The 16,067-nt window shown below is 42.7% G+C and overlaps 1 protein-coding gene across 1 annotated transcript in view; it reads left to right on the top strand.

Annotated features, from left to right (window-relative positions):
- slc26a6.1 (solute carrier family 26 member 6, tandem duplicate 1) overlaps positions 1 to 16,067 on the top strand; it is a 60,354-nt gene that overhangs the window by 29,253 nt on the left and 15,034 nt on the right. Inside the window, exons 2-9 of the mRNA XM_074681033.1 lie at positions 2,911 to 3,056; positions 3,170 to 3,309; positions 7,518 to 7,628; positions 7,750 to 7,898; positions 8,694 to 8,858; positions 13,103 to 13,255; positions 15,131 to 15,213; positions 15,612 to 15,759. Of these exons, the coding sequence (XP_074537134.1) occupies positions 2,911 to 3,056; positions 3,170 to 3,309; positions 7,518 to 7,628; positions 7,750 to 7,898; positions 8,694 to 8,858; positions 13,103 to 13,255; positions 15,131 to 15,213; positions 15,612 to 15,759 (1,095 nt within the window). The remainder of the gene's footprint in view (positions 1 to 2,910; positions 3,057 to 3,169; positions 3,310 to 7,517; positions 7,629 to 7,749; positions 7,899 to 8,693; positions 8,859 to 13,102; positions 13,256 to 15,130; positions 15,214 to 15,611; positions 15,760 to 16,067) is intronic.

The following is a 16,067-nucleotide window of genomic DNA, read 5'->3' as shown; positions in this document are numbered from 1 at the left end:
TATGTTTGGTGAATAAACATGTATTTTGGTCCCCCGGATCTGGGTATCTCTGGGCATGAATATACAGAAATAAGTAAAAATTGCATGTCATATGGACTGTTTCTTAATATGTTATTGACTCAAGTAGGCCATCTAGTGTCTCAAAGTGGTTATAGCATTATTCTAAGCTGTTTGGAACCTTGCCGTAGTTATGAAGCGAGCCATGCACCTAACTTTTTTTTTTCCATTTGCCTGTTAGTATTTTGACATCTGGAGTTTTCAGTATAGTTTATAAAGAGTAATTGTGATACGTCTCTGTGATGAAAGTTCTACCAAAGTATACTAACCATTAACATATCAGTGCACTTTCCCATATACATTAGCATCAAGTCAACCAATTTTGTTTATATCATTTCTGGTAAATAAGGAGATTTATGCCATGTTGGATGTATTGAATAGGAATCTCCTGTGAGAGAATAATGTACATTTCTTTGTGAGCTCAGGTCTTCAGTAAAACTTCAAGCTGAAAATCCTGAATCAGAGTTACCTAACTGCTAAGCTAAGATTGCTGCAGCAGACTTGTTGACGTAAGGTCCTGCTGCTCCAGCATAGTGTAAAGAATCGATAAGGCTGTCCAAGCCAGAGATGTAGAGCCTCAATCAGAGCTCAGGGCTGTCGGGAATGTGGAGATATTTCCTCATCAGTATTCCTCATGTATGAATTTAGTGATGTTTTTCCATAAAAGTAACCTGACTATAAGTTGCAAGGTCAGCCAAACAACTAAAGGCGTGTGACTTAAGCCGCATTTCCACCAAGCAGCCCGGTTCGGTTCGTCTCAGTACGGTGCCGATTTTGTGGCGTTTCCACTGACTTATCCCGGGACAGATCCCCAAATAACCGAGACGAGCCGTCCCACCTTTTGGGACCCTTTCGTATGGGTGCCAGACTGAACCAATCCGCTCTCGGAAGGTGGAGCTATAACACTGCAGACCGTTGATTGGTCAAAAGAATAGTCACTTACCCCGCGATAGCAGTTGTATTTCTCCTGGCGGCTCCCAGACTTCTCTGAAACAAAGCTTGATTGCACTTTGTATCAAAGAGCTACATGCCAATCAGAGAGAGGACAAAATGCTGCATGTCTTCCATCTGTGCTCTTTGTTTACTGTGTCACGTTTTTCTTCTTCGTTGGATTTATTAGCGGGTTAGCTGTGTCACTGCGGCATCACACTATTATTTAACAGCTGCAGCTTTTGGCATACACGCCGCCTACCATGAGAGGGCACAGTTTGCTGTGGAAACGTAAACAGGCTTAACTGCACCAAACCATGCCAAACCGTACTAAACTGAACCGGACTGCTTTGTGGAAACGTGGCTTTGTAGTATAGAAAATACAGTACTTATACCAAAACAGAATCTTTTATTCCTTCTTCTGAGATGCTGTTGTCTTTCTTTTGTCCCCATGTCCATCCCACTCGGTGGGGCAGGAAGAGGATTCAGACAAAGACGGAGGGTGTTGCCACAGCGTCGGGTGCCTCATCCTCCTCGTCTTCCACCTCTGCGACCCGTCACCAATCACAGAGTCTCTCGGAGCTTCACCTTCTCTTTCTTTGAGCTGCCGCCACATCAGTCACCTCGCCATCGAGCAGAGCGCGTCAGGAACCTCATGTTGCTTTTGAAGCAGATACACTACTGAGAAACTGGCTATGTTTTACTTTTTTTTTTTCAAAGATGGGGGTTTATTTGGCATTTTGCCTTGTACGAGGCAGAACAGCTGAAGTGGGTCAGTACATGAGGCAGACATGCACCAGAGAGCTTAGCCTCTGGAGACTGAAAGCTGAGCCAGTGACCAGTGCACCAAGATCTGCTGCCTCTGCGTAGGGGCTTTTGTTCTACTAATTCAATTAAGGAAGTGCCCCTTGAATCACCCAGATAAGAGAACATACTCTTGGTCGCATGTATGCTAAACTCCTGTTTTATTGGTAAAGTGTTTTAAACATCTGCTTGTTATTACAGAAAATGCTCCTTATAACTGCTCCAGTTTCTGTTTTTACAGTTATTTATGACAATTGCGAGGGTATCCTGACAATTTCCAATCACATTTTAATTCTTCACATGACTTTAGGGCTGTCCAACTTGTATCAGAGAGCAGTTGTCATATCTGCTGGTTAACTTGCTGACTCAAATTCAAGCTTTTGGCACTTTTTCCCAGATTAAGAGGACAAACAATTCTTTTTATTTTCCCTGGTTTGTATTTGTCTCTATCTGTGAGGCTGTATTTTATCATTTCCCTCATGAAATCGTTCAGTGGTAACTCACTGTCTCCAGTCGCCTCCAAAAATCAACTCATGTACAAAGTGAAAACATTAAAAATGATTAAAACAGAAGAAACATTTTGCTATCTCATTTGCTATCTCTCTCTCTCACCCACTTTATCTCTGCCTCTCTGTGTTACACACACGCACACACACATTCAAACACACTCAGACCATGAGTCTCTGAAAGCTGGGCTGTGATAATAGAGGCATTCAGCGGACTGAATAGGGTGGAGTGGGGGTGTAAAGGGGAGGAGAAAGGGGACACTAAACTCTGTAATGTGCAGAGTTCAAGGCTGTTCTCTACCTTCCCCGACTCACGTGTGAGAGTTAGTGGAGCCTCGCCTCTGTGTTATCCTATTACGCGCACGCTGGAGCACATGTGAACTCTCTGTGCTCATGTGGCTTCGCGCTGATACAGACTCAGCCGGCACCTCTATCTCTCTGCTTTGGTTTGTTTTGGTTGTTTTTATAGCTACAACATTCTCCTCTTTGTCATGTACCTTTATACACACTTAATACAGAAAAGTGCATGAGACACGTCAAGCACGCACTCACAGTCTTTGACGTCAAAGTGAAACCTCACTGCTCTGACAGTAATCTTTGACATTGATTTCAGATGGACAGCGCTGAGCCAAATGGCCTTCCTCCCAACAGGCAGTCGTATCTCGCTGTTGGCCTGGATGAAGCACAGCTGGATGTCCTTGGGGAGCGAGTGGCAAAGAAGTCCCCGACTGTTCTGGAGAGGGTGAAAGCACAATGTTGGTGAGTCTAAAGATAGCTCGAGCTTCTGGCTTTTGTGTCAGTTTGGGCCTAACAGATTGCTCAGGCTGTTTCATCTGAAGCTCTGTGTGCTTAAACTCTGTTTGCTCTTCCAGGTGTTCCAGCTCCAGGGCGAAAAGTTTACTGCTGGGATTTTTTCCCGTCCTGTCATGGCTGCCATGCTACTCCATCAGAGAAAACGCCATCAAAGACTTGGTGTCTGGGATCAGTGTTGGGGTCATGCATCTACCACAGGGTGAGGACTGAACTCAAATAATAACCGTCTTAAAGCAGTGGAGGGAAACTTGACAGAAAGCCAAAGCCACTCCCTTTAAATACATGATATGCACCTCTTGAAATAATCAGAGCAGGAAGAGTGTCAAGTGTTTGTTCTTAACCTTATCTACCTTCCTTTCTCTGCTGTTCCTGGGCAGCTATAACTTTCAAGTATTTGTTTACGAGATACTTGGATTGAATTCAAGAAGTGGATTTTCTTTAGCCTTTGGTTTTGTAAGTGAATCCAGTGGGAAAATACCTTCATTTTCAGTTTTATTGTTGAGGATCTCCTTGATTCCAACAACATGCAATCCATGAGGGAAATAGAGCCAGATGACTTGGGGTTGGGCCTACTCATCATTATGACTGGAGTCGTCGAGGCAGTCAAACAACTCCACAGCAGCAAGGCCCCGAGGTTGGGTTGGATCTGTCCTGAGTTCCTCAAGGCTCTGGATGGTGTAGGACTGTCCTGGCTGACACGTCTCTGCAACATTTCATGGGCATCGACGGTGCCTCTGGATCGGCAGACTAGAGTGGTGGGTCCCCTGTTTAAGAAGGGGGACCAGAGGGTGTGCTCGAACTACAGGAGGATTGCACTCCTCGGCCTCCCTAGTAAGATCTACTCCAGGGTGCTGGAGAGGAGAGTCCGACAATTCGTCGAACCTCGGGTTCAGGAGGAATAATGTGGTTTTTGTTCTGGCCGTGGAACATTGGACCAGTTCTTTACTCTTGCAAGGGTGCAAGAGGGGGCATGGGACTTAGCCAAGCCTGTCTAAGAATATGAGACAATGTGGAAGTGCTAAAATCTGCTGTTTCTTGAGTGTTGCTGCTTGAGGCTGGCTCTGGAAGTACTGGAAGTCACATACACAAGTTAACCAACTCGGCCGTTCAGAGGGTATTAAGATCGCAAGCCCGCCCAATCAGAGGCACAGCACAGGGTCACAGGCTTCCTATAGCTGTACACAAAGCCCTTGCCACTACCAATATGGCCGCTATAGCCGATGTACTTCTTTTTCCGTTTCTGAAACAGATGGGTGATGTCGGGGATACTACGTCCATTTTTAATACAGTCTATAGACGGGTTTCTTGTGTACAAACATTAGGAGCGCAGCCAGGGGTCAAAAGACTGCTTCGATATAAACTGAGATCTATTGTAGATGCTCTATTGATCGTAAGTTTCCCCTGATGCAATAAATGTCATTTAATTGAAATTCTCGTTCTCTTTCATTCTAGCACAAAGTAGAAAAAACACGTTCTGAAAGGTCCATAAATATCACGAAATTTACCAGATTGTGATGGTTATTTTTGCTGGAAACATCAGTGACAGCTAACAAAGTTAACAGCTAATCAAAGTAAGATGGTTACGGCAATGCTATACTTTACGGCCTGCCGCAAAAATAAAATTATTATTATTACTATTATGATTATGATGACTACGACAGTTATGTGTGCGAGCTTGTTAGCACAGCACATCTATGATTAGCACAGACATGGCTCAGGCAACTTACATCAATAGCTTAAACAGATCGGACTTTATAGATTATCATAAACTCTTTCTCAGTGATGGTGGGAAATTACCAGACCCTTATGGTATCCCCAGCGACGAGTGGATCTCTGATATGTCCAAACGGCCTGTTATTACTTGGCCTGGAATATATAATTACCTTATAGAGAAACCCAGTGTGTACACTAAAGAAAATCTGCGTGCCTATAAATCTTTGGACGCGTATAATTATGTACTTTGTGGTCACGTACAAAACCTCAAGATTTATGATACTGGGTCCGGTTTTTGCGCATTGAGAGCAGGTGTCCTGCCCAGCCAGAGGCTGGGACTAAAGGTAAAACCGTATGATGCCTGGGTGTACGTGCACAGGGATCTAGGGTACATCCTAACCCTTTTTTTGGCCTGAAGCCACAATCTCCTCCGGTTCTTCGCAAAAGGATGAAATCCTCTTGGAATATTTAACAATTTCCACCCATCCTTTTGCCGGTTGGTGCAGTTTACCACGCAGCAACTTCTTGACATTTTTGCTCCTCTAATGCTACTGTCAACGAAGTGCCTCACTTTCTGCCCCCTGGCTGCGCGCGCACATCGGTGATGACGTTGCACAGAAACCCGTCTATGGAGTTTGCCCAACCAGTCCACGTGTGCTTTGTGGATTCGGAAAAGGCTTTTGACTGTGTTGCCCAGGGTGTCTTGTCAGGGGGTGCTCCAGTGATATGGAGTCAATAGCTGCTTAGTCTCTGTATTTCCGTAGTTAGAGCTTGGTCTGTATCGCCAACAGTAAGTCAAACTTCTTCTCAGTCAGGGTTGGACTCCACCAGGGCTGCCCTTTGTCACTGATGCTGTTCATTATTTTTTTGGACAGGATTTCTAGATGCCGTCAAGTGATGGAGGGAGTCAGGTTTAGGGTCCCAGGATCTGATCTCTGCTTTTTGCAGATCACATTAAGGCGGTTTGCAGTCAAGTGTGAAGCAGCCAAGATGAAAATCAGAATCTTTTAGTCTGAGACCAAGTTTCTTGGCTCGAAAAGAGTGGACTGCCTACTCAAGGTCAGGTGGGGGTCTTTGCCTTAAGTGGAGGACTTAGTATCTCAGGGTCTTGTTCACAGATGAGAGGAAAATGAAGCAAAAGATTGACAGACGGATCAAGGCGTTGGCAGAAATGCAGGCGCTGCCCTCAACTGTTGTGGTGAAAAGAGACTTGAGCCAGAAGCAGGGCTCCCAATTTACCGGTCAATCTAGGCTCAGCCTTAAAGATAGGCTTCAGGGCTCTGATATCTGGAAGACTCCTTGTAGAGCTGCTGCTCCTCCACATCAAGATGAGCCGGATGAAGTGGTTCGGGCATCTGGTGAGGATGCCTCCTGGACGCCTGACCCCAGGGTAGGCCCAGGACACGGTGGGGAGATTCGATCTCTTGGCTGGCCTAGGAACTCCTGGGTATCCTCCCAGAGGAGCTGGTGAGAGTAGCCAGGGACAGAGGCCACTGGTTTACTGCGGGCATTGCTGCACCCATGACCCAGACCCGGATAAGCAGTGGAAGATGGATGTACTGACCAACAGGGGGCAACTGTACTGGGGCACTGTCGTAAAAAGGGAAAAGCCAAAAGAAATGAAGTGAAACTGAAAATAGATATCTTCCCTTGAGGTGCGTAAACCTGTGATTTACTTTCTTTAGTATGGGAACAGGTGAAGCAGGATGAAGAGGAAGCAGCACCTGTTCACCCTGGCATGTAAATTAATTCACCTGAATCAGGTCTTGCTCCACAAACAGTAGAGGTAGACTGATATATCGGCCGGCCGATATATCGGGCCGGTATTTGGACATTTGTCTCTATCGGCCATTGGCCGTATTTTCTTTTAAAAAGCCGATTTTTGATCCGTTGTATAAAATGACGCAATTTTTGATCAGGCACAAAAAAGATGAGCACCTCAAACTTGTGGAACCACTTGGATACATTACATACTTTTGTTCAAACTATATTAATAAGTTTAAAATTATTTTTTGACATTTTAAGAAGACTGTGAATGTTTACTACTGCTTGTTACATTGTGTGTTTACTCAGACAAAATATGTCATTGTTTTGAAAGCTGAATAAATGTTCAGAGGACTGGACACGACTTGTTGTAATAGATTTCTTTAGTTGCTTTGAAATTGCTGCGTTTCACAAAAATGTGATAAATATATATTTATTTAACAATCGGCCTGAATATCAAATTGGAAAAATCGGCTATGCATATCAGCATCAGCTGCCCAAATTTGCAAAGCATCGGCATCGGCATCGGCCCCCAAAAAACCCATATCGGTCGACCTCTAACAAACAGTACAGTGACATAAATATATAATTGTAGTAGTGGGCTGAGAAGGGGAAGTCTGTAGCAGTCATGGCTGGCTGCAGAGGCAGTCTTTTTTGGTTTGGATAATAATCTAAAAATAGGGCCAAATATTTGAGGGGTGTAGGAACATAAAAGCTTCTGGTGCACAGGAGAAAGAAGTTGGAAACCTCTTAGCATTCCATTAGATGAATATATCAACTGAATGTTGTTCCAAAGATGCTTTTAATGGAGTGCAAAGATGCCAAACCCCTCAGAATATTCTGTTTACACCATTATCTTCTTGGTTCAAAGACATTTCAGTGTTACCCCTCGGCTAATTTTTCATTCCTAACCCTTCTCTTCTCTCACAGGAATGGCCAACGCCATGTTAGTCGGCATTCCTCCAGTGTTTGGTCTCTACACCTCTCTCTATCCTCTGCTCATCTACTTCATCTTCGGCACCTCTCGACACCTCTCCATGGGTGACTCTTCAACATTATTTTTCTAGACAAGCCTTTCAAATCCAACTGCTGCAGTACTCTACAGTTTCAATGCCTTTCTGACGAGCTCTGTGTAAGTTTCACGTCTGTTTATGCGCGACAGGTTCCTTTGCTCTGTTAGCCATCATGATCGGCTCCGTGACAGCCAACGTGGAGCTGCCTGGCAGTGATGGGGAAAGGAGTGAGGCTGATATTGAAGCAACCAAAGTCAACATGGTGGTGCAGCTCACCTTCATCTGTGGCCTCATACAGGTACACAGACACAAACACTGTGAGGGAAAACAACTTTCACCATCCAACAGGAGGCTTTCTTCTCTGACATGTTCAGATATTAAAGCTGTTATGATACCCTTCAGCTGTATATTAGGTTGGAATAAGACTGATTTTTAACAGATCTTTACATGTCTGTGTGATGGTAAAACATCATAGCAGCAAACTCGCTGTGTAAACCTGAAGGTAGTCTCTGTCTGTGTTTTTTAGACAGGCATGGGAAAAGAGAATTTAACAGCAGGTATTCGCTGAGAGATCACATTTGCTTTGCTAGTTTCATCCTTTGTGCTCACACACATCCTGCTGTGTTCTCTGAAACACTCAGCCTTCCCAGGAACAAGTCGGCTTGAAATATCTGCCCCCAAACTATCACAAGACAAAAAATAAGAAGTATGAGTCAGAGGTGGAAGGTGCCTTGTTTGGTAAACTTCTTATTTCCTTTGGATTGTGAAAAAGTTTAACACAAATTCAGCTGATCTTGGCCTGCTCTGTAAGTTTTCACAGCTAACCTGCAGGCGTCACCAGTGCTTTAATCATGGAGAGATCTCTCACAGAGTTCACAACCTGCACAGAGTTTAAATGCTCTCTGGAGAGTTGGGCCCCTCGTACCTTCAAACCAATCCAGATGTTTTCAGCTGCTTAAGTTGGGTTTAATGCCTGGACATTCTTCTGTACAACATTTGGCTCACATGTCTCAGAAGACATCTAAATAACATAAGGTGAGTTTCTTGAAAAGATTTAAACTAATATATTTGAGTGCATGTGTTTTCCCCTCAGCTCCTGCTGTACCTGCTGCGTGGAGGTGGTGTGTGCCGCTGGCTGTCTGACTGTGTCATCAGAGGGTACACCACAGCAGCCGCTCTGCATGTGATCGTCCTGCAGCTGCCTCTGATGACTGGAATACCTGCTCAGAGACACTCTGGACTGCTGGCTTGGACTTGGGTCAGTACTCATCCAGGTCTTCACACTCCTGTGGTTCTGTTGAGTAGATGCAGACCTCAGACCTCTGTGTTAGGGATTCTAGGTCAGATGAAAAAATGTCCCAAAGGGTCACATCTCTCCTCTACCATAAATGTTCTAAGAAGAAAGTAGGGCCCCTATAATCATCCAAATGTTTCTTTTCAATATGGTGCTCCATTCTGTGTGGATGACAAAAATTGTAATTGGATTTGAATTAAATACTTTATTTGGAATGTGCAAAAAGAAAAAGAAACAGAGATTGTCATCATAGACAAGTACAGTAACACATGCATCCAGAAGAAAACAAAAACAAAGAAGGCAAAGTGCCTACCATAACCTGCAAGTCCTTGAGTCAATTTATGCTTCTTATAAAATAGTGGCTATAATTTATTACAAGCTGCTAAACTTATAGTTGCTTTTGTACAAATAGACACATGATATGACCTGTACGATTCTTGATGTCTTTACATGTATACCTGTACATGAAGCTCCTTATAAACACATAATAATACGCCCATATCAGTGGCCATTGCTCTAAGGGTGCAAAAAAAAAACCAAAGTGGTGATATGATCTGCTGTGTGAACACTTCATTGATAAAATATGCGCTAGGATTCCTTCATCTTTTTGTTCAGAATCAGCTCCTATCACAGGTAACTGGCTCCACCTCCTTCTCATTCATCCTCGCAGCGTCTCAGCGCTTTAACACAGTCAGACACTGGGCGTCTTCTGACTTCAGCTGGAAAGTGTAGAGTGGATTGTTCCACTGTGGAAACTGGACGGTCATTGGATAAACGCTGGGCTTTGTCCCGCCCATCGGACGCTGAGCATCTCTGGGGGTCTATGAGGCAGTGGGCTGGCCTGGACGCTGGGCTTCTGCATGATGATTGGATGATCTGTCTGAGGCTGAATCCCTTTTTGATTGACAGTGAAATGAGCCAGCCAGCAATCTTGAGCATTGTCTGACTTTTATATTGAGTTGTTCTGGACTGATCCGGAGGCTTTATCAATCCCCAGCGAGTTTACTTTTCTTAAAAACGACGAGCGTTGTGTTTAAAGATTCTCTCTCTTTTCACCAATAAGCAGCTACAGCTACAGCTGTGGAGATTCTCCCCCTGTCACTCACACTTACAGCCTGTTGTAGTCTCACGTAGCAGCTCCAGCTGCTAACAAGCTGGCAGAATTTACGTTTAAATAAATAAACAAATTTATGATGTAGGCCTGAAAAAAAATGAGCTTCCCCTCTTTGACTGACCAGCAGCAGCCACTGCCCCATATGTACTGTACTGAATGTCTTTTTACATTTTTCTATACTTATAGCTGCTTATTTACAAATAAACACACTGGCCCTCATTTATCAGTCTTGCCTTGGAATTGGCATGGATCTGGGTGTAAAAATCAGTTCATGTTAACGTTCACGTTTGATTTATGAAACGTGTATACCAGGGTCAATCACTGCGTACCCCTGATCAGCTGTTGATAAATGTGGCGGCTGAAAACAATCGTAATTTACATAACACGCCCCTAAATATTCGGACTTTACAACGTGGAGGGACACATTACAGGAAAAGGAAACTTCTCCAACGCCATAGCAACAGAGGTAGAGAGGAAATGAAAAATTGGAAAACTAGGTAAACAAATAAGGAAAACAAACAAAAAAAATCCTCAGCACATAAGCACTAAAATAAACCATTTTAAAAAAACAATAACTTGAAGACTTGCACATGTGGGAAAGGTAAGGGTGTCAGGGCGCATGGGGTATATAAAAATATACACATAATATGGCCCCTATATATAAAATACTTGATATCTGTTCATATATATTTCTATACATATAGGTGCTCATATACAAATATTCACATACTATAACCCATATAAATTATATGTAATATGCCCCTGCATACACAGACAAAGACTTTGTGAAAATAAAAAACAGAACAATAAATTCATAGTTTTCCAAATCCCAATCATTACACTCCTGGGTTAAATTGCCACTCCCCTTCCTTATATCTATCTGAAATTTGCATTTTGTATTTTTTCTTAAACTTACCTATGGTTTTACCTTTTTATTATCTGCTAAATTGTTCTTTACTTTTACCCTGAGATTAACACAAACATGTTTTTTAGTGTCGTTCTGGCATGATGTATTTTTAGGTTTTAGTTACCTCTTAGATCATAGCTTCTCTCTCTTTCTGAGAAATTGAAGTCTTTGCCGAGGGAGTTTAACAAGCAAGTTTTACAAGGTAACTAAAGTTATCTTTATAATTCAATGAGCTGGATGAGAGGTTAAACACAGTAAAATTTATACACTTAGATGTAATGGTTCATGCTGATCCAGCAAAAAGCCTTCATCTGATGTTAGACACATTATCTGGATTATTTCAGACTTTATCTTTCAGTCTAACTGTTTCTTTTTGCACTATGTTAATATTAACAACCTGGTAGAAAGCTGGATCCTAACTGTCTCTCCATACTTCTCTGAGAAACTCTGAGGTCCTGTAGAATTCATTAACCGTAGCGTACCGGTGTCTTGGTAATTGAAGTATCTTTCTCACTGCTCTGGGAGGTACTGTGAGTGGGTGATAGCTTTGTTTTCATTCTTGGCACCTCAAATGGTAAACTCAAGGTTGGCTTCATACTCGTCGAAGGATGCGGCTTGTTATCGAAGCCTGGACAGGATTTCAAAGTCTAGGCTAAGCTAAGAAAGTGTCAGGGTTGTTTATCAGCTCTTAGCAGGCGGTGGTTTTCCTCCAGCTCAGCTAGACCAAAACTTATGCTTTGTGCAGGAGAAGTCACTCAGCTCCAGGTCTAAAACTTAACCAACACACAGGTCCCCATATGGCAGGGATGAACTCACTCAGTGGTCCAACAAGTACAAACTAAACTACTCTGAAATTGAACACTTGTGCAGAAATCAGTATATTATAGACCAATAGAAAGAAGAATGAGAATGAAAAATAGAAAGAATGAAACATTCATTTGCTGTGTATTTGTTTTCTATTTTGACATGTCTACCATGTTTTATAAGAGTGGGGATTTATATCAGTTTGCAGTCAGTCAACAGGGGGAGTTTTAAATGTTCTGGCCTCACCAAGAGAAGATGTTACTCTCTTCATTGATTTACGTCTATAGCCTAATTTCCACCAAGTGGTCCGGTATGGATCGGTACAGTTTGGTTCGGCTGGGATTGGTGAAGCTTGATCCTGTTTGCGTTGTAGCCAACCATTCCCTTCTTGGTGGGCGGCGTTGTAAGCTAGATGCCGATGGATACGTCAGCTACGCGTTATTATGGAACCCACATCAGTTCTAGGTAAACCCCACCCCCACCCTGCTCCGAAAGGCCTAGTGATGCAGCCAAACTCCACTCGTGTGTTTCGATAAGGCATCTGATCGACGCTCATACAGACTTCAGCATCTGATACATTTGTTAGGTCATTCATCTTTTCTAAAAGGAAATTTTTCACACTGCATGACCGCAGCAGAACACACCTCCATTCTGAACGTTACATTGACTTTTGTATTATTATTACAAATTTAAAGTTAAGATGATGTGTGTCTGTGTGTGATTGAATGAATAGTTTTGTGTAAAATATTTTAGCTTTGCTAGTATGAGTAGCCATGTGTAGTAGTATGAGACGCCGTGTGCTGCATCTTGCATGACAAATTTAGCATTTGACATCTCAGTTTGTTTTACTGCGCGGGAGCATGTTGCAGGCGTGGTTTGACTGCGTCACCAGGGCTGGAGAGCAGCGGGGCGGGGTTTTCCTAGAACTGATGTGGGTTCCATAATATAGTGTCAGCTACATACTAGCATGACACAGTGTGCACCTCTAATCAATCCAACAAAGAAGAAAAATATGGCATTGCATTTTTCCAAACATAATAATGTATCTTTACAAAGTGGACTGGGGATTTGGCCAAGGCAGGGTTATGTGTTGTTATTTATTACCACTGTCACACAGGAAGTGTCAATTCTTTCAACCAATCAATGGACTGATGTGTTTCTAGCTCCACCTTCTGAGGTCAGATTGGTCCGTCTGGCCCAACAGATAGGTACCAAAAAATGGGATGGTGCGGATTGGTAATTTTGACCTGTCCTGGTTTAAGTCAAAGGAAATGCCACAAAATCCATGCCGTACCGAGATGAACTGAATTGAACCACCTGGTGGAAACACACCTTATGCTGCTAACAGATGCTTATACGGGTTGTTCATGTTCCCTCTTGTAGACTTTAAAAGATGTCGTACTTGGAGTAACCAGTGCTGTACCAGGAGCCTTGTCAGTCTCTGCTGTTTCTATGGTTTTGCTCATTGGAGGCAAGATGCTGAATGAGCGTTTTAAAAACAAGCTGCCTGTGGCCATACCATGGGAACTCATACTGGTAAGGATACACACACGCACACATAAACCCACACACACCCACACACACACACAGTCATGTACACAAGAGGCACACAGATGGACAGATGCTGCCATGACAAACTGATAAATGACTCATAGTTATATAAAAAATTGTTTTTATCTCTAAATCAAAGAATCTTCACATATGATAAATATCTGCACCTGGCAGTAAACTATTCAGTCATCTTTTTTGTTTTTAGTCTGTAATTCTACCACTTTCGGTGCCGATGTTCTTCAATAATGGTCAACGATTATGACACAATCCTCAGTGTAAATTTGTGTTTGTAAAAATGATAACAGCAGGAAAAAACTCAGACCCTGATGGATCAACTTTGATCCTTTTTCACACCAGCTCAGTTCTCTTCATTAAATTTTGTTTAAGAAGACCAAGTAGAAAAATATTTGTCAACAAACCTTTTTCACAGTCTAAAACTAAATTAAAAGTTAGACACAATGACCAAGACTGTGGTGCAATAAAAGTGACACTTTCACCAATGAAGATGAGATCAAATGTTTGGGAGGGACCCAGGCCTGGTGTGGCTCTGGGTTGAAATGTATTATGGAAGCTGATAACGCTGTCCCTGGGCAGCCTGCACCTTACCTTGACAACATGCCTGTGCACACACAGTGCTGAGATGATCATGTGAACAAGTAAATACCTTTACTATGATAGAACTATGGGACAATCCCAATATGGACAGTAGGTAGAGCAGGAGTGGCGATGAAAAGGCGAGAAATAAGAGAAGAAAAGCTTTACAGTCTCATGTAACCACATGCCCCAAACTTAGAAACTTTTTCATCATGATGAGCTGAGAGATGAAAATGAAACTCCAGATGGAGAGGATGAAACATGCTGTAAAAAGGAAATCTTCAATCAGTTGAAGTGATGTGATTTTTTTTAAATCAATCCAACTCAATATTTTTAAGTTAAGGTTTCCAATTTATTTTTGTGGATCATATCAAATTGAAATTCTGCGTTGCTACAACTAATAAAAAGAAGTAGTTGGACCAACTTAAATTGATTGCTTCACACCTAAATAAATTAAGTTCTTTGAAATGAAATAGGTCAAATAAACTTAATATTTTAATTCTTCTCAAATCAACATTTTGCATTAATCCAACTTAAAATTTTAAGTTGTTTCAACTCAATAATCTGAAAAACCCAAAAGGAAAAATCATGGATGAGGAGGGAAGGCTGTAGACCCTGATGCACATTAAGATACCGCGTGGGGACAGTGTGCCTGTGCTCCATGGCATGGACCTGCTGGCTGGCTGGCTGTCTGTTGTCTGAACTCCACAGCATAGGCTGCTTGTCCTGGCTGCCTGGCTGTGCTCCACAGCATAGGTGTTTTGTCCTGGCTGCCTGGCCGCCTGTCCTCCACGGCAGTGAGGACTCCAGTTAAAATACTCTTTCAGCAGGGACGCGAGAAGTCATGTATACCAGGGGGGGCTGTACTAGGGGATACTAACGCGTCCACACGCTCGCGAAAAATCTGGTCTTTTTTTTCGCGAAATCTAATGTTGGGTTGATTAAAACTAGACTAAGACTGAAAGGTTTCAGATGACTAAAGTATGACTTAGACTAAGTGGTGTGTTATGATAAAATCAGAGTTTGCCGTCAAAATAAACACTGGTTCTCTTTAATGGACAGCACTAACATGTCTTTAACCACTCTTAAAGTTAGCTGTAACAACAGACTGTAAGTTTAAAACTAAGGTCTGTGTTCACGTACTCCGACAGACGTGCAGGAACAGACTGGTTGATAGAGCATTTAGAGGTAGAAATTTGTATATTTTCATTTTCCAAACTGCTCTCGCTGCGCAGAAGATGTCACGCCGATTGTTTCCTCCCACAGATTGTCCTGTGTACAGTCGTGTCGGTGCAGATGGATCTGGCAGGACAGTACAGAGTCCAGGTGGTGGGACACATACCCAGTGGGTCAGTAGAACAGAGTCATGGTTTGTTTTCTGTTGTTGTTTTGCATGCAGACATTAATTAACATTTCATTAGCATTTCCAACACATGCAGTGTGTTATCAAACTGGTGTTTTTCTTACTGATAAGCCTCTGATATCAACTTTCAAAGCCTCAGAGTACTTCTGATTGTTGACCTTGAGTACTTCTGCTCTAATCATTGAGAAAAATGCTGTTATCATTGTGTTAGCTTTAATAGCTTTAAAAAAAAACATGCAGTCATCTTGGTGAGTGATGATCCAGGAGGTGACTCAGCCTCGACCTGAGGTCATATGTTTGTTGCTGTGTGTCTCATTTTCTTCACTCAGTCATTGGGTTGATCACATTGCCATTTCTTTCCTTCCTCCTCTTCCTCTTCTCCAGCCTTTCTTTACCAGTCATTCCCTCTCTCTCCCAGGCCAGAGAGCTCTTCATTCCAGCTCTGTGTGTGGCTCTGGTTGGTTTCAGTTTCCTCTCAGCAATGGGCTCAGTGTTTGCCCGCAAACACAACTACCAGGTGGACCCCAGTCAGGTACAGGCTCACAAGATTAGATTGACAATTCAGCTAAGATTGTTTTTTTAAGACAATGCAATCATCCATCCATCTATGCATCCATCCATCCATCTATGCATCCATCCATCCATCCATCCATCCATCCATCCATCCATCCATCCATCCATCCATCCATCCATCCATCCATCCATGCTTCTGTCCATCTAACCAAATACAAATCTATCTATCTATCTATCTATCTATCTATCTATCTATCTATCTATCTATCTATCTATCTATCTATCTATCTATCTATCTATCTATCTATCTATCTATCTATCTGTCTG

Source organism: Halichoeres trimaculatus, unplaced genomic scaffold, assembly GCF_033239565.1.
Source record: "Halichoeres trimaculatus isolate MK-OKI-2021-1 unplaced genomic scaffold, fHalTri1.1 fHalTri1_scaffold_11, whole genome shotgun sequence".
NCBI lineage: Eukaryota > Metazoa > Chordata > Actinopteri > Labriformes > Labridae > Halichoeres > Halichoeres trimaculatus.
This window is presented reverse-complemented; position numbering and strand designations above follow the sequence as displayed.